The sequence below is a fragment of the Salvelinus fontinalis genome, chromosome 37 (genome assembly GCF_029448725.1).
Source record: "Salvelinus fontinalis isolate EN_2023a chromosome 37, ASM2944872v1, whole genome shotgun sequence".
Taxonomy (NCBI): domain Eukaryota; kingdom Metazoa; phylum Chordata; class Actinopteri; order Salmoniformes; family Salmonidae; genus Salvelinus; species Salvelinus fontinalis.
The window spans coordinates 27283419-27307624 of NC_074701.1; the positions used below are offsets into that span (position 1 = coordinate 27283419).

The window sequence follows — 24206 nt, forward strand, 5'->3', positions numbered from 1 at the left end:
AAGGTTATTACGTCTGGAACGGCCCTCCAGGTCGACCACTTTCACAGAAAGCCTCTGCACAGTACCCTGTAGTGACGAGCACAGCTTCTCTAACTCGTCGATCCTACCAGCGCTGAATTCAGAAGCCCTCTCAAGGTCCACAATACTCTGGCCCTGCGAAGCGACCGCTCGAATGGTGCCCTCGATTTTGGTGTCCAGTTCAGCAATAGTAGCCTTAAGATCCTCAGCTAAAGCAACACGTAGTTCTCCCAAAGCCTGGGTAAGTTCTTTAAGTGTCACGTTGTTGCCTGTGCCTTCCGCCATGTCTGTCTCGTTGTTTGGTGTGGAGTAGGCCTCCGATGTGGATTTATTGTCCTTTGGTCGCTTATTACTCGGCATTTTTACACAGAAAGTTACGATGTTGTATTAGAAAGAAACGTTTGTTGTAAAAAGTATCATAAAGTAGGGTAAGTTAGATTATTTAGCAAAAAAGTTGCAGGAGCCTCTCACACGCAGCCGTTCACTCCAACATGCTAGCTCCGCCCCCAATTTGAGGCATTATTAAGTGTTGTCAAATTGTGAATGAGAGACTGATGAAGTGTGTACAGCCTGCGCAAAAAAATAACAAAGCAGAGCTCATGCCTTTCAAGCGACTTCTTTTCAAATCATCATTAGAGTCGCATCATGCAACCTTACAATGTATTAAAAATCTAAACATATAGCCCGACGTTTGTAGAACAACTAAAGTTACATTAATAACTATAAATTAAACACATAGGAATACCTATTTTTTTGTTAACCACTCAACACAGAATAGCCGCATGTGCTCACTCCCTCAAATCGGTTGGAGAAATTATCCTTTCTATTTTATTCAGCTTTGTTCAATTGTATTCTTCATACTATAAAATAATATAAAATAATGCCACGGAATTCTATGCAAATCTTGTCTGCTAAATGAACTAGTGTAGCCCACAGCCATATGGCATAGGCAGATCAGAGCCTAACATAAGGACAACTCAGAGTATGTTATTCTGTTCTTCTGAAATAGACTACATTTTCTTCATATCATGTTTCTTTAGACCGGTCTAAAATAAATAATGGATTTATTGTGAAGGTGTAGGCTATATTACATGGATTTAGACTTTTTAAAATGTAGATGTTCCAAAGGTCTGCATCAGTGGCTTGTAGCTATGTGTGAAAGCCAGGAGATGCTAAATGTGTTTATGATAATTAATGGTCAATTACCTTGAGACCGGCAGTTATTTGCTTGACAATCACCGGCTGACAAAATTTTGTGTCCGCCACAGCCCTACTTTCACCATACCTTATGGTCGTATGAATGCCTGCCTTATTTTTACAAACAGTCTGGAATTTTCTCCATCCAGTCACAGTGAAGAGTGTGAACTGCAGGGAGGCAGAGAAGCAGCCATGTAAAGGCCACAGAGGGCACCCAGAACAAGATGTTGTTTTTTTACCTAGAAGCCTGCTTCACAGATTTACTAACCACTGGTGCTGAGCGATTGGTGCTTTTTGAGGTCGTTTCGATTGGCTTATTAAAAAATAATCACTTTTTTTTTTAAATTTACGTTTCGATTATTTGGGTTGAATGCTGTAACACATTCAACCCATGATGGTATTGACTGCCCATTACTGCTTATCACTTATTAACCATCATTTATTCACATTATTTAATAACATATTTCAGTTGTCTATATTATTTGATGACTTTATTATTTCATTACAAGTCATCATCTCATCTTTATAGGGCTGCTGCCTATGCTGTCTGACAAAATCACTATTTTAGTAGTTCTTCTAGGTAAATAAGGCATTTTTAATGACTGCTGAATACCAACTATCAATAATTACCATGTTTTATGCGCTAACCTATGTAGAATATTGGCCTGTTGAAAACTCCCTACTTCATTGCACAGTTCAGGCTGGATCTGATTTATCTCTAGAGAAATTGTGCAATGTGCGCATTGAGCTCACAAAACCCCCTGAAAGAAATGGAATTCAAACAATTGAACCAACATCAGTCAATTAGTTGTTTAAAAAAAGTTATGTATAATCTGTGAATCTTTTTTCCCCCGTTCAAAGAAATGAAGAAACAATAACCTTAACCCTTACCCTTACCCTAACCGTAGCCATTTAAATCTTCTACTTGAATGGGATGATGTCAGAGTTGGGACATCCCAAGGGTCCCATTTAGATGTTTCTGTTAACTAAAGAAGTTCATCATGAGGTTTGAACTTCTGAGAGGAGCCAGTGTATCATCTGGCAAATTGTTACATGTCCAACATGACATTTCCAGCGATGCAAAATATGAATATTATATATATCAGAATATTTGCCATAGAAAAAAATGATTTCCTCCCAGTGAGATAAGATTTGGAAAATGTAAGAAGGGTTTGCCCTTTATTACACTTATTGTAATGCAATCTAGTCTCAGCCTGGTATCTGCTCATAGCCTGAGGGGAGGCATTGTGAACAGAGAAACTAGTAGCAGACAGACAGTTCTAAGAAACATCACTCTACATCTCTGCCTTATCCTCCCAGATCTGTGATGTACAGTAGGATGAGCGGAGCCGTCCCTCTCCTCCTCCGCCCGTTAAATTCCACCTCACATCTTCTAAACACCTGTTTACTGTCTGAGACGGCTCGCAAACAAGACGTAAACAAGGCCCACAACAGAGCAGACGCTCGCATCGCCGTGACAACCCCCTGCCACACTGGCATCGCCTGGCTGGCACCCGCGGACGCTGGCAGGCTCCCTCTCACACCTGTCACAACACACACTGCACAGAAACATCAGCTTCACGGAGGGGTTCTGCTGTTTGCCAGCGTACTGGAGGAGACTCTGGGTCTTATTATAGTTGATAGAGCAGAGCAGACATAACACAAACATGTCTGGGGATGGAATGAGAGGGAGATCTGAACATGTCTGATGATGGGATGAGAGGGAGATCTGAACATGTCTGATGATGGGATGAGAGGGAGATCTGAACATGTCTGATGATGGGATGAGAGGGAGATCTGAGCATGTCTGATGATGGGATGAGAGGGAGATCTGAACATGTCTGATGATGGGATGAGAGGGAGATCTGAACATGTCTGATGATGGGATGAGAGGGAGATCTGAACATGTCTGGGGATGGAATGAGAGGGAGATCTGAGCATGTCTGATGATGGGATGAGAGGGAGATCTGAACATGTCTTGGGATGGAATGAGAGGGAGATCTGAACATGTCTTGGGATGGAATGAGAGGGAGATCTGAGCATGTCTGGGGATGGGATGAGAGGGAGATCTGAACATGTCTGGGGATTGGATGAGAGGGAACACGCCTGATTAAGCGGTCTTTCATTTTCTGCCCAGCCACAGGTGGGCATTGCGCCATTTTAAGTGCTGCTGTGGAGCGATGTGCTGGGCTGGCTTTGGAGTGGTATAGCTGAGTGAGTCGCTTTGAATCAACTGGGAGTTCGATCCGACTGAGGAGCTGTTTGTAAAGTGAATCATTTGCTGTGCTTTGAAGGATCAGGGTATGGATCAGATGGATACATTCTACAGATTCAGCCAACCAACAGGTGTTAAGCCTAACACTGGTACCTGGTTTGTAGTAGGCCTACTGCTCTGAATCAACATTCAAGGAGCAGAATGAATCTGAGCTGTATCACTCATGTGAATCAGACGTCAATCACCTCTCTGATTCAGTCACATAGCAAAGCTCTGAATCAGACAAGAAGTATAAGTCTGACAGTCAGGATGTCAGTGGGTAGTGTAATTAATGTGTGGCGCGCCAGTGAATCAGTCTCAGTAAAAGAGGTTATTATAGCATCTGCCTCTCTAACCTCAGGGTTCCTATTCAGAGTTAACCAGGCTGGAGCTGCCCGCTCATACTGAATCAGTCAGCAGCAGGAGAGACTGACTCACCAGTCTAATGAGTGAGAGAGTAGTCACCACTACACTACTCAACTCTCTCATCTAAGTCTTCATGTGGGCCTGAAGCGTACATAGGACCTCTGGGGGCCTCATTCTCCCCCAGCTCCACCCAGTCAGCCTCCCCTAGCATGACCCAGCTCCATCCAGTCAGCCTCCCCTAGCATGACCCAGCTCCATCCAGTCAGCCTCCCCTAGCGTAACCCAGCTCCACCCAGTCAGCCTCCCCTATCGTGACCCAGCTCCAACCAGTCAGCCTCCCCTAGCGTAGCCCAGCTCCACCCAGTCAGCCTCCACTAGCGTGACCCAGCACCACCCAGTCAGCCTCCCCTAGCGTAGCCCAGCTCCATCCAGTCAGCCTCCCCTAGCGTGACCCAGCTCCACCCAGTCAGCCTCCCCTAGCGTAGCCCAGCTCCATCCAGTCAGCCTCCCCTAGCGTAGCCCAGCTCCACCCAGTCAGCCTCCCCTAGCGTGACCCAGCTCCACCCAGTCAGCCTCCCCTAGCATGACCCAGCTCCACCCAGTCAGCCTCCCCTAGCATGACCCAACTCCATCCAGTCAGCCTCCCCTAGCGTAACCCAGCTCCACCCAGTCAGCCTCCCCTAGCGTGACCCAGCACCACCCAATCCGCCTTCCCTAGCGTGGCCAACTCCATCCAGTCAGCCTCCCCTAGCGTGGCCCAGCTCCATCCAGCCCGCCTGCCCTAGCGGGGCCTATCTCCTGGCTCAGAAAGCTGGTGTCTTCATGGAGCTTATCATGGTCAACACCCAAGTCAGAGCGCCAGAGCGTTGTCTCGGCAGACAGATTCATTAGCCACACTGCAGATGGATATAAAAAATAATTAAGTGTCTACCCTGCTGCAAATGTCCATTTTAAATCAGTGCATCAGTGAGCGTAGCTACAATCCTATTAAGAAGCTGGGGGACGGAGAGGCTATTCTGCAGCCCCTCTCCTCTTCTCTTCGCCTCAGACGACAAATTAATCATCTCTCTAATGCTTCATGAAAGCCAAACTTTTTGCCTCCTAATTCGAGGTGGGGTATATCTTTCACTTCTTTCCCCCTCACTATTAATGGGTATGATTAATGTGTTTTCTGAGGCCTCAGACGTGCTTGGGCATTAGCTGGGGAGGAGAGAGCCTCCCACACTCCAGAACGGTAGAAAGGCCATTATTTCAGAATGTTTGCTCCAAATTCATTATAGATTTCTACTTTTTTCAAAATGCTGAGATATTGATTACAAGATGAGGGGGAAACAAAGAAATAAGAGAAAGTCTTAATAGAAAAGTATAGATAGATTGATGAAGAAAGAATGTCTGTCTGGTTGCCTCAGGCGTAACATACACCTGTACAGCGATAGACACAACGCTACATTTGTTAATTCCTCTCACGAGTTTGCTGATTATATGTTGTACAGGCATCGCCAGCTGGAAACAAAGCGATAAAGTCACGCAGAACGGGAGCCCCGTAAACTGCATATTGTCCTTACTCCAGAGGATGCTTTCCTAAAAACGGTTCATTTATTCATTCAAAAAAATTGCCATGCATGCCATAGCTGGCTCTACGAGGGATTTCTCATAGTCTCCTGGGCCATCCCCCAAAAATGCAATTCAGCGTAAACACAAAAGAGGCTCACCAAACTCTCTGTTGATGAGGGGGAATAAGAATAGATGGGTGGAGAGAGCCTAAACAAAGCACCTTTTCACTCACTTGACACACTCTCTCGCACGCTGAGCACACTCACAGCTAGTCCTTGGTGATCACACCAGCAGCAATAACTTCTCACTTCCTCCTTGTGTATCTGTGGAGCTGGCCACATCAAGAACGGCACAGTAATCAATAGGGCCTTGAAAAGAGATTGCAATTCCAAGAAGGCATGAATGAAATGTCTCTGTCTATAGGATCCCTACTCCAGAGCGTTGGCCTCGGCCTTCAAATCCCCCTCACAAATGAGAGAATTGCTGTGAAGTGTTATTCATGCCCGCAATTGTGAGGACAAAAGTCTTTCATGCCTAAAGTGTATGGATTTAATGAAGACCAAGGGGACTCAATCAAACAGAGGACAATAAAGTCCAAGTGATAAAGGAAACATGCTCAATGCATGACAAGCAGCCCCAGTGTCAAATGGGACCTTTACTCTGAATATTCAACCAACTTGATAGCACTACCTCATCTGCATTACCAACAGCTCACCCATTGTCTCCAAGGTTACATGAGTGACGCACTAGCACCACTTCACGTGTCTACAGCTCCTCTTGAGTGCCCAGAATAGTCGACGTCACTCGTTGTAATACCCGCCGTATCTGTCATAACCAATGTTCCCTCAAAAAAACTTTCCGGCACTGAGCAGATTTCAGGTCAGCTGAGCGTAAACTTAAACGTTGTGAAAGTTCGGTGCAACTTCCAGCACGCGTTTACTGTGAACACTGAGGCTGTACCCACTTTAAGTTACAGTTATAACAGTGGCCAAGTAGGTTACTGTGGCTATTTGATCATAATGTAGACCTACCAGTGGCCTAACATCAAAAACAATGGAGATAATACATCCCATAACATTTTAACATGGAAATAGCTGTTCTATCATTCAGCCTACAGTAGCAGCCAATGTGTGGTGTTCAATGTAGGCCTACATCCAATGAGACTTTTGAAAAAAACTTGCAGGACTTGACATTGACCAGTTTATCCACTTGTCCTTCAGATAAGGAGGTGACTGAAAATGTTGTTGTGCTGTTTGATTCAAGAAAACACTTTACAAAATAAAATGCATTATTAATCCTATACCATTATTATAGAGAATCAGACAAAGTTTGCTACCATCTGCCTATTGGCTACTTAGCTTATTCAAGCCTGTCTCAAAATACAAAACTGCCCCATTAACACAAAAAAAAGCTATTTACCGGACTTGCTTTTCAAAGATGCCTAGAAATGTACACATTTTGTGCTCTTGTAGGAAGCAATCACTCCCCTATTGCTGACTACAAATTATCTATAACTGAGCTAATAACTCACTAACTAGCAGAGGATATGAACAAAATGTCCACACATGGCTACACACAACTCTCGCTTTAATCTCAAAACAAGCACATCTACTCACGACCGCTCATGCTGTAAACACAGTCCAGTTCAAAGTAAATGACACAGATCCATATACTGTATGGCAATGGTCTATTTGCATATAGGCCTACTGCAGCTCTGATTGTTTATGCCGCACAGGTCTGTGTACAGTACGGTCTGAGTAGTGCGTGTCAATGCAATATAATCCTAATCCGATGCGTTCTGCCTACAACAAAATCTCTTGCATAGTTCGTTTTGTTTCGGGATGTTGCATTGAAAGTGGCTAATATTGCGTTGATTTGATGACAACTGCCACAGTAATGGGAAACATTGATGGTGTTAACAGGGAAAACTGTATAACAGTGGTCACCAACCTTTTCTGAGTCAAGATCACTCTCTGAGTCAAAATGCAAGCCGAGATCTTCCGCTCAGATTTTATTTAACATAACTTAAAAAAACGTAAGCCTATGCAACATTAACCAATTAAAAATAGTTCTGTAGCAATGAGGATTGTGCAGCAGGCTATAGGCCTAATACATTATCACCGCATATTGGCTTTCCTTGAATTGCCCTGACAATGAATTGTTGTTCGGGTCATGGCAGACAGCGTCGTGATGGTGAGCGGTTTGTGGCGTCGTGTGGTGAACACAATTTGAGGTAAGCTATATGATCACACAGGTAATAGATCCATTGTTGTATTACTTGTGAAGCACAGCTGAGTGAGCATACATTTAACATTTATTTTACTGGGCTGACTGTCTGCATCTGATGGTCTGTCTCAGAGGAGGGAGAGAGCAGTAGACTGAGGGTCCGCCTCAACATCCCTCCGCTCTGCCTTTCCTCCACTGACACTGACAAAAAAAGGACACCGTCTTCCAGCTGATGGCTCATAAACGAATTCTCGTTGTTACTGAGAGAGAAAGTGAAATATTCCTTGATATTAAAAAAGACCCACGCTGCTAATAATAACAATGCAAGCCTACAGTATAAATATACTTCCCTACTCATTCATTACTGCTGCAGTGCTTGTTGTAGCGCTGAGTGGAAATAGGAAGAACGTGCATTTTATGGCTTATAAAAGTGTTGAATACAAAGTGTTGACAGTGCTGAGTAAGAACTTAAACATGAATTCACTCATAAAAACAGCAGCTCTTTGCTGTATTCGTTGACAGTCTCTCTCTAGTCATGGTTTTAAACATTTTGAAATCTCACAGTATCAACTTTGCTGTAGCTTTATTTTATGTCTGCTACATTACTGCAGACATAGACCTACAGTGCACTTGATTTGCTCTCTGGGTCCGATGGGAAGTTTGTACCTTCAGACACATGTGATGGTTCAAAATGGAAACAGTTCAGGGTTTAAGGCACTGCCCGAGATGAAAAAACAGCAACAAAACAAGGCTTCATCCTTGTTTGTTTTTTATAGAAATGTTTGGCGATCGACTAGGAATGTCTTGGAGAACAACCAGTCAGTTGGTGACCACTGTTCCACAGAGTCGAGTGAAATTCAATCTCGTGCTTTTCTCTGTGGGCTTATATTTCTGTGCGTCAGTCCAGGGGGAGATGCGCGGCAGACTCGGGGCTACTGCGAGGGAGCGCACATGCGCAGCTTAGACGGGACATTGGTCATAACCCTGCCTGCATGTCGTTATACCCTCCATATCTGTCATAACCCTGCCTGCACGTCTTTATACCCTCCATATCTGTCATAACCCTGCCTGCATGTCTTTAAACCCTCCATATCTGTCATAACCCTGCCTGCATGTCTTTATACCCTCCATATCTGTCATAACCCTGCCTGCATGTCTTTAAACCCTCCATATCTGTCATAACCCTGCCTGCATGTCTTTAAACCCTCCATATCTGTCATAACCCTGCCTGCACACACAGACCTAGAAGTTCCACCTCTGTTGACACAACAGCAGCTAGCGCACGCTAATGGACTGATTAATGCAATCAAACGATAACCTCTGATCCACAGGACTATTGAGGTCCATCTGCTTGCAGCAAGTTCACTGTAGCCTGATTGCGTGTAATGACTGTAGAGGCAAAATGGTGATGAAGGTCTCTTCAAGAACAAATTCATTATGCATCAATGGTTGAACATGTCAGACCTACCCTGGATAGAATGGCACCGTGTGTCATTGACAGATACACAGACACACACAGTTACATTTAGCAGATGCTCATATCCAGAGCAACTTACAGGAGCAATTAGGGTACTTGCTCAAGGGCACAGACAGCTTTTTTACCAAGTCGGCTAGGGTATTCGAACCAGCGACCTTTCGGTTACTGTCCCAACGCTCTTAACCGCTAGGCAACCTGCCACCCACATATAACCAGTTTGGCAATAATGTTGGCTGAATAGTATGCAGCAATAATTTTGGCAGGGTTAGGGTTTGGTGATACTAGGCATCCTGCAATGGGACATCAGAAAACCATTATCATGTCTAGTGTCAATGTTAACCTGCCCAGACTCACTACTAAACAATGACAGAGCCCATTTTCCTCCTATCACATAGACAGTGTCAATAACAGCCAATAGCATAATGATTTGTACTTGTCCTCGTGCTAATAGGCGGTTCTATGAGACACTGTCAAAAATGCAAGTCCACATATTCAGTTTCATCACTGTCTCTTTACATCCCATAACCACGGATCAGTACCCAGCACCCACAACTGGTACCCAGCCTCTGGTACCCAGGCCATACATCTGGTACTCAGCCTTTGCTACCCAGCCCGTACATCTGGTACCCAGCCCATCCAACTGATACCCAGCACATACCTCTGGAACCCAGCCTATACATCTGGTACCCAGCTTCTACTACCCAGCCCATACAACTGGTACCCAGCCCATCCAACTGATACCCAGCCCATACATCTGGTACCCAGCTTCTACTACCCAGCCCATCCAACTGATACCCAGCCCATACATCTGGTACCCAGCCCATACAACTGGTACCCAGCCCATACAACTGGTACCCAGCCCATACATCTGGTACCCAGCCCATACCTCTGGAACCCAGCCATTACATCTGGAACCCAGCCATTACATCTGGTACCCAGCTTCTGCTACCCAGCCCATACATCTGGTACCCAGCCCATACATCTGGTACCCAGCCCATACAACTGGTACCCAGCCTCTGCTACCCAGCCCATACATCTGGTACCCAGCCCATACAACTGGTACACAGCATCTGCTACCCAGCCCATACATCTGGTACCCAGCCCATACATCTGGTACCCAGCCCATACATCTGGTACCCAGCCCATACAACTGATACCCAGCCTATACAACTGATACCCAGCCCATACCTCTGGAACCCAGCCATTACATCTGGTACCCAGCTTCTGCTACCCAGCCCATACATCTGGTACCCAGCCCATACAACTGGTACCCAGCCCCTGCTACCCAGCCCATACATCTGGTACCCAGCCCATACATCTGGTACACAGCATCTGCTACCCAGCCCATACATCTGGTACCCAGCCCACACATCTGGTACACAGCCCATACAACTGGTACACAGCATCTGCTACCCAGCCATTACATCTGGTACCCAGCCCACACATCTGGTACCCAGCCCATACATCTGGTACTCAGCCCATACATCTGGTACTCAGCCCATACATCTGGTACTCAGCCCATACATCTGGTACTCAGCCCACACATCTGGTACCCAGCCCATACATCTGGTACTCAGCCCACACATCTGGTACCCAGCCCACACATCTGGTACCCAGCCCACACATCTGGTACCCAGCCCATACATCTGGTACTCAGCCCACACATCTGGTACCCAGCCCATACATCTGGTACTCAGCCCACACATCTGGTACCCAGCCCACACATCTGGTACCCAGCCCACACATCTGGTACTCAGCCCATACATCTGGTACTCAGCCCACACATCTGGTACCCATCCCACACATCTGGTACCCAGCCCATACATCTGGTACTCAGCCCACACATCTGGCACCCAGCCCATACCTCTGGTACCCAGCCCATACATCTGGTACCCAGCACATACATCTGGTACCCAGCCCATACCTCTGGAACCCAGCCCATACATCTGGTACCCAGCCCATACATCTGGTACCCAGCCCATACCTCTGGAACCCAGCCATTACATCTGGTACCCAGCTTCTGCTACCCAGCCCATACATCTGCTACCCAGCCCATACATCTGGTACCCAGCCCATACATCTGGTACCCAGCCCATACAACTGGTACACAGCATCTGCTACCCAGCCCATACATCTGGTACCCAGCCCATACATCTGGTACCCAGCCCATACAACTGATACCCAGCCCATACAACTGATACCCAGCCCATACCTCTGGAACCCAGCCATTACATCTGGTACCCAGCTTCTGCTACCCAGCCCATACATCTGGTACCCAGCCCATACAACTGGTACCCAGCCCCTGCTACCCAGCCCATACATCTGGTACCCAGCCCATACATCTGGTACACAGCCCATACAACTGGTACACAGCATCTGCTACCCAGCCCATACATCTGGTACCCAGCCCACACATCTGGTACCCAGCCCATACATCTGGTACTCAGCCCATACATCTGGTACTCAGCCCATACATCTGGTACTCAGCCCACACATCTGGTACCCAGCCCACACATCTGGTACCCAGCCCATACATCTGGTACTCAGCCCACACATCTGGTACTCAGCCCACACATCTGGTACCCAGCCCACACATCTGGTACCCATCCCACACATCTGGTACCCAGCCCATACATCTGGTACTCAGCCCACACATCTGGTACCCAGCCCACACATCTGGTACCCAGCCCATACATCTGGTACTCAGCCCATACATCTGGTAACAAGCCCGTACATCTGGTACTCAGCCCACACATCTGGTACTCAGCCCACACATCTGGTACCCAGCCCACACATCTGGTACCCAGCCCATACATCTGGTACTCAGCCCACACATCTGGTACCCAGCCCATACATCTGGTACTCAGCCCACACATCTGGTACCCAGCCCACACATCTGGTACCCAGCCCATACATCTGGTACTCAGCCCACACATCTGGTACCCAGCCCACACATCTGGTACCCAGCACATACATCTGGTACTCAGCCCATACATCTGGTACTCAGCCCCCACATCTGGTACTCAGCCCATATATCTGGTACCCAGCCCATAAATCTTGTACCCAGCCCGTACATCTGGTACTCAGCCTCTGCTACCCAACCCGCTCATCTGGTACCCAGCCCATCCAACTGATACCCAGCCCATACCTCTGGAAACCAGCCCATAGAACTGGTACCCAGCCTCTGCTACCCAGCCCATACATCAAATCCAAGTTTATTTTATATAGCCCTTCGTACATCAGCTAATATCTCGAAGTGCTGTACAGAAACCCAGCCTAAAACCCCAAACAGCAAGCAATGCAGGTGTAGAAGCACGGCGGCTAGGAAAAACTCCCTAGAAAGGCCAAAACCTAGGAAGAAACCTAGAGAGGAACCAGGCTATGAGGGGTGGCCAGTCCTCTTCTCGCTGTGCCGGGTGGAGATTATAACAGAACATGGCCAAGATGTTCAAATGTTCATAAATGACCAGCATGGTCAAATAATAATCAGGAGTAAATGTCAGTTGGCTTTTCAAAGCCGATCATTAAGAGTATATCAGCCCATACATCTGGTACCCAGCTTCTGCTACCCAGCCTCTGCTACCAAGCCCATACAACTGGTACCCAGCCCATACATCTGGTACCCAGCCCATACATCTGGTACCCAGCCTCTGCTACCCAGCCCATACATCTGGTACCAAGCCCATACATCTGGTACCAAGCCCATACATCTGGTACTCAGCCCATACATCTGGTACTCAGCCCAATAATCTGGTACCCAGCCCATACATCTTGTACCCAGCCCATACATCTTGTACCCAGCCCATACATCTGGTACCCAGCCCATACATCTGGTACGCAGCACATACATCTGGTCCCATACATCTGGTACGCAGCCCATACATCTGGTACGCAGCCCAAACATCTGGTACGCAGCCATTACATCTGGTACCCAGCCCAAACATCTGGTACCCAGCCCATACCTCTGGTACCCAGCCCATACCTCTGGTACCCAGCCCATACCTCTGGTACCCAGCCCATACATCTGGTACACAACATCTGCTACCCAGCCCACACATCTTGTACCCAGCCCATACATCTGGTACACAGCCCATACATCGGGTACACAGCCCATACATCGGGTACACAGCCCATACATCGGGTACTCAGCCCATACCTCTGGTATGCAGCCCATACATCCGGTACCCAGCCTCTGCTACCCAGCCCATACAACTGGTACCCAGCCCATACAACTGCTACCCATCCCGTACATCTGGTACCCAGCCCATCCGACTGATACCCAGCCCATACCCCTGGAACCCAGCCTATACATCTGGTACCCAGCTTCTGCTACCCAGCCCATACATCTGGTACCCAGCCCATACATCTGGTACCCAGCCCATACATCTGGTACCCAGCCTCTGCTACCCAGCCCATACAACTGGTACCCAGCCCATACAACTGCTACCCATCCCATACATCTGGTACTCAGCCCACACATCTGGTACTCAGCCCACACATCTGGTACTCAGCCCACACATCTGGTACCCAGCCCATCCAACTGATACCCAGCTTCTGCTACCCAGCCCATACATCTGGTACCCAGCCCATACAACTGGTACCCAGCCTCTGCTACCCAGCCCATACATCTGGTACCCAGCCCATACATCTGGTACTCAGCCCATACATCTGGTACCCAGCCTCTGGTACCAATCCCATACCTCTGGAACCCAGCCCATACATCTGGTACCCAGCCTTTGGTACCCATCCCATACCTCTGGAACACAGCCCATACATCTGGTACCCATCCCATACCTCTGGAACCCAGCCCAAATATCTGGTACCCAGCCCATACATCTGGTACCCAGCCCATACATCTGGAACCCAGCCCATACATTTGGAACCCAGCCCATACATCTGGAACACAGGCCTGGTTGTAAATCAGATATGTTCTGTCCTGTTCTCGCCTCAAACACTAAGCAAAGCCCTATGAAAATGATGTATCCAATGTTTCAGTCTTAACGTGACCGTTTGCTAGGTCAGTTGAATCTGAGACAGCCGGAGAGGAGACAGGCAAACCATTACGCTCCGGAGGAGGAGTGAAGGAAGGGAGTGAAGGAAGGGGAGGGAGGGATCTGTGAGGAAAGGCAGAGGGTCGGCTCCACTGATCCTCTCAAAGCCTCTCCCTGGCTGACCTGTAGGTTACCTTTGGAGGAGCTTGTAAAGCAGGGTGAACAGGGTGCAGGTCTTCAGGGGGAGACTGAAGCTGTTATTTATGGATGTTTCATGCGAGCCCTTCATGGTGTGTGGATCTGGGAGGAATTATAGAGTTTGAATTGCAGTACCGTGACTGGGAAATAAATAGCTGGATATTCAGACCCAAAACAAAACATAACATGGCAGGCTTACCACAGTTAGATGGAAGGCCTGCGTTTGCCCTTGTGAAACGGTATGGTTGACAAGGATCCACAAGGATGAGACCAGGTATATTTAAAAAGACAAGAATGTGTCCATAACGGCCAAGAACAAGCTCCACATTTTTAGTTCTCACAGCATTTCGCCCTTCAAATGAAGAAGCTCAACAGAGGAGCATACAAAAAATAAGTTTAGCTTGGGACAAGCATCGTTTCTCAAACAAGTAAAAACGTCCCCACCTGCTGTTTCCGAATAAACAAACTGCTACGGGGAAGGAGAGACAGAATAGTAAGACAGGTTTCTACCCTCACGGAAAGCAGAATACCATCCAGGAAGATCCATCACTGCAGAATTTTCCATATTTGCCACCAAAACACAGTGTTTGCTCAGCTGAGATTGATAGTTATGGACAAATGGGAAAGAGAGAGGCTGGGAGTCAGTTTACCCAGCTGAATCAGCAGGTGACTCCATCATAGCACTGAAATATGCTTTGGCCACCATTGTAATAGTCCAGGCTTTGTGTTCAACGCAAATAGAACATTAGGAGGAATGTGTTTGTTCTGACCGAGCTGCTATTGACAAAGGGTGAGAGTTAATAACACTACAACATGTGCCAAGACTCAAGCTTTTGCCCGCCTTTCTAAACTTTAAACTTGGTTGAGAACAGAGGCACAGGTTACTGCAAAGTAAACCTATGTCCAATTAATAATTGACAATGATGGAAGGTGTGTGTTTGTGTGTGTTTTCATGTATTTCTACATGTGTGTTACTGAAGACACAGGTTTATTTCATCTGTGTTCCCTCTCCCCTGCTCCCTCTCTGATGAAAGGCTTTGTGGGTGCTGATCTGTGTTCCCTCTCCCCTGCTCCCTCTCTGATGAAAGGCTTTGTGGGTGCTGATCTGTGTTCCCTCTCCCCTGCTCCCTCTCTGATGAAAGGCTTTGTGGGTGCTGATCTGTGTTCCCTCTCCCCTGCTCCCTCTCTGATGAAAGGCTTTGTGGGTGCTGATCTGTGTTCCCTCTCCCCTGCTCCCTCTCTGATGAAAGGCTTTGTGGGTGCTGATAAACCACACAGCCTTTTTATCCAAGGTATCATAAATATTCTTTATCTCCTCACTGCTCCCCCCACAGCGTATGAAATCCCCCAGATTGGAAAATAAATACAGCGCATTAAAACCTTAGATATGAAATTGATTAATTTCTCCCCCTTAAATAGCATTATGACACCCAGTGCCATATATCACTCTGGGACGGAAGGAGAGGTGCGTCCGGGAGTCTTACAGATGCTCGTTGCTGTAGGCTCATCGGCTTTACGACGTTACGCGGATGTTGTATAGATGTGATTGATGCTGATGAGTTACCTCTTGTTTTATACTGTGGCCCAGTTATTTTGAGCCACAGTATAAAACAAGAGAGGAGGGGGAACTGGTGTGTGATTTACCTTCTAGACGGGTAGTTCACTCTATGGTTATTATAGACTCAAGATTGGGGTCTTTTGCCCTTACATTAAAACGGGTTGTTGTCTTTTCGCTTGTGTTGTTCAACTCTTGACTCAGGTTGTGTGGTGTGCTTCTAGCAGGCCTGTTTTACAGAGAGCCCTCAGGTCACTGATGAATAATACCAGCTCCAGACATCCTTTATCAACGCCAGGGGGGTAGGGGACAAATGACTGGAGCCCAGGACCTATTTCACTCCCCTTTGGCCTTAGGCTCACTGGCGTAGCACACACACCTGTAAGGGGTCACAAGCTTAGGAGGCTCCCAACCCCATGAAATTAGCTTTAAAACAGCAACATTTTCTTCAGCTATACCATAAGGCCCCATTTTTCATGTCCTCATTACATGTAGTCCAACAAGGTCACTCATGGTCTGTAAAGTTCCCTACTTTTAATTTAAACAAACAATATTGGAATCATTGTGTCATAACCATAAACTGTTAACATCTGCCTGATAGATTACTATAGACATACTGTAGGCCAAGGCAAAATACCCACACATGACATTTGATTTGGTTTTTTAATGACATGCCATATAACCTAACCCTACTCTTTCATAGTGTGTACTTTGGATAGCTTGTCATCCATCGACCACTCTGATGACAATAACTTATGTTTGTGCGGTTTTCATTGAAAACTCATCTGATTTTAAACTAATAAATCCAGATTATCTTACATCTGCTAGCAATATGTGCCTCCAATGACCTCCGTCTTGTTGATCTGATCCAGATGCAGGTTTTGTAATGAAATGTTATATTTCTCTGGGTAAATAACAGACTGTCACTTGTTTGCCTGACTTTTACCAGATGTCAATAATTGCAGCTGGTTTTTTGAAGATTCTCAGAAAAGAGAATGTCTTTAAAATGTTGTGTTTGAAGAGAACCTCAGAAAGACTTAAGTTCATCTCGCTTGTTCTGAACTCTCTACGAGGGGCTGGGTGTGGGATGGAATCCACGAAACACACCGTCTCATAAGAGTTGTGTGAGACATTACTCACCTCAGAAGAGTTTTTGAGGATCCTTGAGAGTGAAATACAGTTTAGCAGCACCTAGGAGCTGTGTGAAAAACGTCATTTCCACTTAGCGCACGTTAGCTAACTGCTCCATTGAGAAAGGGCTTTAAGTCACTGCGTTATCCATCTGATCAGATGACAGGTAAGGCAAAATGTGCCAACCTCCTCATGGTATGTCCATTAAATAGAAACGTAACACTGCTTTAGATAAATTACACTAACCATTCCAATCATTCTTCATTTAGTGTGTGTGCCCTTCCTGCAGCCCAGTCTCTATTTTGGGGGAATTTAATCAAATTTCACCACTTTCCATACAATTCAAATGTAATATGCTTATCAAAATGCAGATTAAACCTTTGAAATTCCCTCCTGCACACCTTTTCCTAATGGATTTGGCCAAAATACACCTGTACACAAAAACACAGGTCCATAACTTGCTGTTACACAATAACTGTCCAAATTAGGTATGAAATCCTATGATGAATACATTCATTCATCAGCAAGTATGACAGTTGAAACTATTTTCTTATTTAATATACAATTATGCTAAATAGTCCATGTGGAGCAACACCAGATGTTACTTAATTAACCTTTATGTGAAGATACCGTTCCATTTCATTGTTTCTCACCTTCAGGAGCTCAAAATGTGAGAAACATGAAAATAACAAGAAAATCAATTCTGAGTTGGACGACGATAAATGCAGTAGCGTTAGCTGGGGGGGGGGGGGATCACTAATCTAAGGGTTTACTGCTAACATAGGGTATGTGCCCATGCAGTATAATAGCACCATCTACTATGGCCTGGGATGAGTCTATTGGCTTGGGATGAGTCTATTCCTGAAGGCAGAACTGAGCGATTTCCGCTAGATGGGCCAGCTTCAAAGTCAAAATTGGCTATATTGTAAAATGTAATTTAAGGTTAGGGTTAGGCATTAGGGTTAGCAGGGTGGTTAAGGTTAAGCCTAAGGTTAGGTTTAAATCCATTTTTATGACTTGGCTGTGCCAGCTAGTGACCACTCTGCAGAGCTGCCTCCAAAACAAGATTCATGTCAAAAAACGCTAACCTGCATCAGAAATTATGAAAATTATGCATTCAGAGCATACGTTGTCTCCCGAAACTCACTATCAATTTCACTAAAGCCAGATGTGGACTGGCCGGCAGGCAGCAACTGTTAGAGATTTGTGGTAGATCCAGTAAATCTTTTATGAAACAGAGACCTGGAGAACACACACAACCACTAGGGATTTTCAGAGGCTGATTATCAGATCATACCCAATACCCATAGAGGAAGATTGTAAACACAATTCCGAAAGTCATATATTGGAGGCAAACTAGTAATACCCTTTTCATACTACTGACACTAGCCGAGCCAAGATAAGCCAAGCTGTACTGCGTTGGCCTGGTTATACATCCACTGTAGCTGCTGGAACTGTGCTGGAAAGGAACCTGTGAAAAGGCCTAACCCATGGACCAATAGGGAATACAGCAGGACAAGAAATTGCTTTTCAGAATGTCCATATTTCCTAAGAAACCAGCCTTTACGGGTAAGGCCGCGCTAAACTCTGGACATATTCTTTGTTGTGTGATTTCCAACAATGCCTTCAGTACTTGTTTGAGTTAGCCACATATGTTTTGCATTTCAAGTTGTGAAAATTACCTGCTTTTTCACACCCACGCTGCAGTGTCTACACACAACAATGAATGCTGTGGGCGATCTCGGTATCAAGCCTGGATTCCAGGGTGTCACCATCGCCATGGAAAACAATATGCTAATGAACTGCATTTAAGGTACACACCTCCATCAGCCCCTGCAGCAGCTCTTCCTGTTCCTGGTCGACACCTACATCCAGCGCCACAGCAATCGAGGCAAAGGGACGGCTGGCCATCTGCTGTCGCTCCCGCATGAGCTGCTGTAGACGGGAACAAGGAGTGAGAAGGGAGCAGAAGAGACAAACAGTAGGAGGGGTGGGGGAGAAAGAGGCAGAGGGGAAGAGAGGAGGGAGGAAAACTTAATAATGAGGAAGTGGCAGATGAACAAAGCCTGTGAGTCAGACGCTGAGCGGCTCTTTATCGCCGTGTGCTCCAAACACCCCGAAGAAAACAAACACAAACGGAGACAGGGTGGGAACAATAGTGTCGACAGGCAGGGCCTGGCTGGATAGGGACCACACAGACACACAGTACAGATAAGAGCTGGTACACACACCTCTCTCTCTCATGTATATGACTGTACACCCACACACTCATGCACACACACAAAGATACACACAAAGACACACACACAAAGATACACACAAAGACACACACCGACAGACACGTAAAACACACAGGTACACCGACACAGAAAAACGTATTCACTTCCCAAGCTTTTTCCGCTTCAATAAAGTTAGTTAGTTATTGGGCTTTTGTTTCTAGTGTTCTTGCTTTAGCTTGGGGGTAAGCACCTGTTCTATGCAAATCAGAGCAGTTATGCATAACGTTAGGCTTACATCGTCAATGTTCCTCATTCAGCTTCAGTAGAAAGTCTTGCTTGAGACATACCGTACTGGACAGTGGTAATAGACTATTAGGGTTGGGCGGTATGCAGATGTTTTTATACCGTTCCTGTACCCCCAGGGTACACAGAATTACCGGCAGTACACACAAGGGGTGCGATTTCTTTCCAAACGTAAACCCCCCTCCACAAAAAACTAATTTAGGCTGCAGGGATCTTGATTCAGAAGGAGAATGATTGTCTCTGTGGCAACCAAGAAGCTTGATCTTGCCAGCTAGCCACTTAGCTAGCAAGTTATCAAACCAAATGCATAGCCGCAGCGCTGAGCTGGAGATAATTTACTCCACCCCTCCCCTCAAGCTGTAGGGCGCCCCAAACGGTATTCAAAATCATACCATCTGTATTTCAAAATACCCCAGTATACACATACTTTTTTTGGGGGGGGGGGGGGGGGTTAGCTTTAATTTATTCGCACCAAACAAAACAAATGAAAGACAAGACAGTACAGATGAAAACAAAACTGTGAGAGGTTGGAAACCTAAAAGAGAAATGAAAACCACTCCACAGGAACCAATATACAAATATAGTACAAAGAAAGTTTGTTCAATCAGTTAAACAGAGCATACTAATTACAAATGTACATGATATACTCAGTATACAAGAAAAAACATGTTTGATTATGTGTGTGTGAGAGAGTTAGGTTACATGGAGGAGACTACTTGGTAGTTTGGATCATCAGGCTGAAACCTAGTCTACGCTTGAACTTACTGAGGGATGACGATGTTTTGGAAATGTGAAGATCGAGGTTCTGTACTTTAGACTAGAAAATTGACTATGTGAGGTGTGGCAGTGGGGAGGGTGAAGGTTATCGCTGTGTCTTGCGTTGTATGTATGGATTTGGGAATGAACCTGAAAGAATCCATTGAAGGGTTTAGGTAGGCTGTCTGGGAGGTATGTGTATTTGTAGACAGACAACGTATTGAGTTTCTTAAACAGAGGGGCAGATGAAGCCAAGTAGTTAGACGTGGTGGCTAGTCTTGCAAATGTCTTCTGTGTAATGAGTAACTTGTGTAGGTAGGAAGCATATTATGTACTGGCCCAGACAAAATTGCAATTAGTGAGATATGGGTAAATTAAGCTGTAGTATAGTGTTAAGAAGCAAGCCTAATGAACAAAACAGACTTCACCACTTTGCTGCAGACAAAGTGAATATGATCTTTCCTGGACAACTTTTCATCAACGAGAACATCTAGTGACTGAAGCCTGCTTCATTTCAATCTCATGAATTGAGATTCTGGCTCTTATTATTTTGCCAATATTTTGAATTCTTACCAATGAATAAAATGAAGTTGGATTTTTTAAACATTTAAAGATAATTTGTTCATTTGAAACGATTCAGAAAACTTGACCATGCCTGAGTTGGTTTCATTGATTAGTGAATCGAAATTCTTTTGTGATAAAATCAAGTTGGTATCATCACTGTAGAAGACACAGCAGCTAGGTCATTGATATAGATTAGGAATAACAAAGGTCCAAAGATCGAACCCTGTGGAACGCCACAGGATATCATGGCCCTGGTAGATGCACAGCCATTTGCATATACAAATTGTTCTCTATCATAAACATCATTATATAGCCATTTATAGGTATAATCATGAAAACAGTAATAATTCAATTTAGCAAATAATATTTCATGATCAACGGTGTAGAACGCTTTGGATAAATCTAGAAAGATACCAAGAGCGTATTCATTGTTGTTCAGGGATGTAAAGATTTCATCCACAAGTTGTAATATTTGCCATATCTGTGGAGTAGTTTTTACGAAAACCATATTAGTAGGCATATAGAATACAGTGTTGGTTTTAAATGTTTCAACATTCTTTTATACACCAGTTTCTCTAGGATTTTAGAAAAACATAGTAGTACAGATATTGGGAGATAATTTGTAAAAGATCTTGGATCCCCAGATTTATAGAGGGGGAAAATGTTGAAATGTTTCAATTTTTTTGGGGAATAATACCAGTTTATTGATTTGGTGAAGCTATACGTTAGAGGCTCAATAATCGAGGACGACACCGATTTCACCAAAGAGGCACAAATCTCATGATTTGCTACTGATATCTTTAAGTTACCAATTACCTCCATCACCTCCTAAACAGTATATCAGGTGGATCAAACGGAAGCCAAGAGGAATGTCCCTTAATGTAATCCAAGGCCTTTCCATACATTTTTCAGATTTTCTTTGAAAGAGAGGAATCCACATTCACAAAAACTTTATTAAATTCACATGAGATAACATCAGGATCCCAATCGGTCATATTTCCAACATTCAATTGAGATGCGACAGCTGCAGAAGCTTTTTTATTATTCAACAGATGATGACTTTCCAAGTTGACTTTATATTGTTTAAATGATTCATGTAGACGGGTAAATTTGTTCTTATTTTTGTAATTGGCAGAATTCAGGGGGGTGGAATTTGTAAAAAAAAACATTTTATACAATTTTTTTTTTTTACTGAGGATTTGTTTTAGACCAGTTGTAAACCAAGGTTTCCAGAACCCATCTGGTGCTCTCTTACTATGTAGGTCTGACTAATGGGAAGCAGTGGTAAAATACAGAATTGAAGGATGTGAGAAAAGTCTGGTAAGCAGACTACACATCGGGATGATTATAAAATGTTTCCAATTAAATATCATCAACCAACATCTTAAAAGCACTCAGAATTACTTTAGTTAAATATTCTACATTTAATGTTACTATCCGTTCCCACCTGTTCATTTCCAGCTGCCAACGAGAAGTGGCATATTGGAAAGTGGTCAGAAATGTCAGTATAAAGTATACCTGTTTTAGCCACACTATTCAAAACAAGTGTACAAATATTATCAATAAGGGTGGCAGAGCAACTGGTCACGTTTGTGGGCTTGTAGATTAGGGGATACAGATAGAAAGTATCTAAAAAGTCAGATGTAGTGAGTGGTTTTCATTTTTTAATTCAATTCATGTTGTAATCACCCAATAGAAAACACACTTTATCTCATTATCATTTAAATCCAAGGTTGATGCAAGGACATCACTACAACTACCAATGTCCGATAGACACATCCAATTACCACTGTTTTACCACTAAATTATTAATTAACAGGCGGGATCTTCTTTGGAAAGCAATTCAACATCAGATGTAAGTGTGAGGTCCTCACTTGCAAAGAATTGAAGAGTTTTATGAACAAAAATGGACACCTCCCCCACTTTTGATGTTCTACAGTGGTGAACAACATTATAAGGAGACAAAGCATTGTTGTCAATTCAGTTAACCATGTTTCTGAAATGGCAATTCATGTTTTTAGGAAGAGTGCAAACAACCAAATGAAAGGTAGAGAATAAGCTTGTCTTGGAATAAGATAAACATTTTAACAACCTGTAAAGCAGTCTAACATTCTAATAGTCACGTGATAGACTAATCTCTGGTCAATTTCAGGAAAGTTGAATCTGGATCAACATACACTCAGTGGATCGCCCCTACAGACAGTGATTCACGTGGCTGTGGATTGCTATATAACGCAGGCAGAATGTGATCGTCGGTGCCAGGTGCGCAGGTTCCAGTATCTCAGAAACGGCCGGCCTCCTGGGCTTTTCACACATGACAGTGTCTAAGGTTTACCGAGAATGGTGAGACAAACAAAAAACATCCAGTCAGCGGCAGTCCTGTGGGTGAAAACACCTCATTGATGAGAGGTCGAAGGAGAATGGCAAGAATTGTGCAAGCTAACAGGCAGGCCACTAACAGGCAAATAACGTGCAGAACGGCATCTCAGAATGCACAACTTGTCGGTCCTTGTCACAGATGGGCTATTGCAGCAGACGACCGCACCGGGTTCAACTCCTATCAGCTAAAAACAAGAAGCAGCTCCAGTGAGCATGCAATCACCAACACTGGACAACTGAGGTTTGAAAAAACATTGCCAGGTCCGACAAATACCGGTTCCTGTTGCATCATGCTAATGGCAGAGTCAGGATTTGGAGAAAGCAGCATGAGTCCATGGCCCCATCCTGTCTGGTGTCAACGGTACAGGCTGGTGTAATGGTGTGGGGAATGTTTTCCTGCACATGTTAGGTCCCTTGATACCAATTGAGCAACGTGTTCATGCCCCAAAGAATTCAGGCTGTTCTGGAGGCAAAGGGAGTCAAAGCCGGTGGTAAATGGGTGTTCTTAATAAACTGTGTCTATATATCGTTAGCTTTGTTAATATCAAATGGATTAAAGAGCAGGTTATCAGGGTTGACATCCTGTCCACATAAGAGAGATAGATACACAGTGGGAATCAGCTAGAGAGTGGAGGGAAACATAGAAATGCATGCCTCATGTCCGATACAACCATACATTTGTGTTAGTCTCATCAATAGGGGTGCACTTCTGAAGGAATGCACCTTGACAAAGTCTTCAGAGGTTTATGACATTTAGAGCAATGTCTGTTTTTGGTCATGTGCTTAGGTGAAACACATGACCAAAAACAAAGTTCAATAAATATGCAGGTGTGTGTTAAATCAAATGAATCCATGTGATAGACCAGCGGACTACAGCCGAGTCACCTGCCGTAGGCAGCTGGTCGTACTTCAGGTATGTGAAGTTGCCTCTCTTTCATTCTTCAATGAGTCATGGCAGCAGTTCCTTTTGAGGCGTACCTTTTCGGAGAAGTCTGGATTGATGAAGAACTTAGTTACC

At 45.0% G+C, this 24206-nt stretch overlaps 1 protein-coding gene across 2 annotated transcripts in view; it reads right to left on the reverse strand.

Moving 5' to 3' along the window:
* Positions 1–24206, reverse strand: part of LOC129836447 (attractin-like protein 1) — a 331683-nt gene that overhangs the window by 33326 nt on the left and 274151 nt on the right. For both annotated transcript variants that reach the window (XM_055902623.1, XM_055902622.1), the window contains one exon: positions 18789–18902. In XM_055902623.1, the coding sequence (XP_055758598.1) occupies positions 18789–18902 (114 nt within the window). The remainder of the gene's footprint in view (positions 1–18788; positions 18903–24206) is intronic.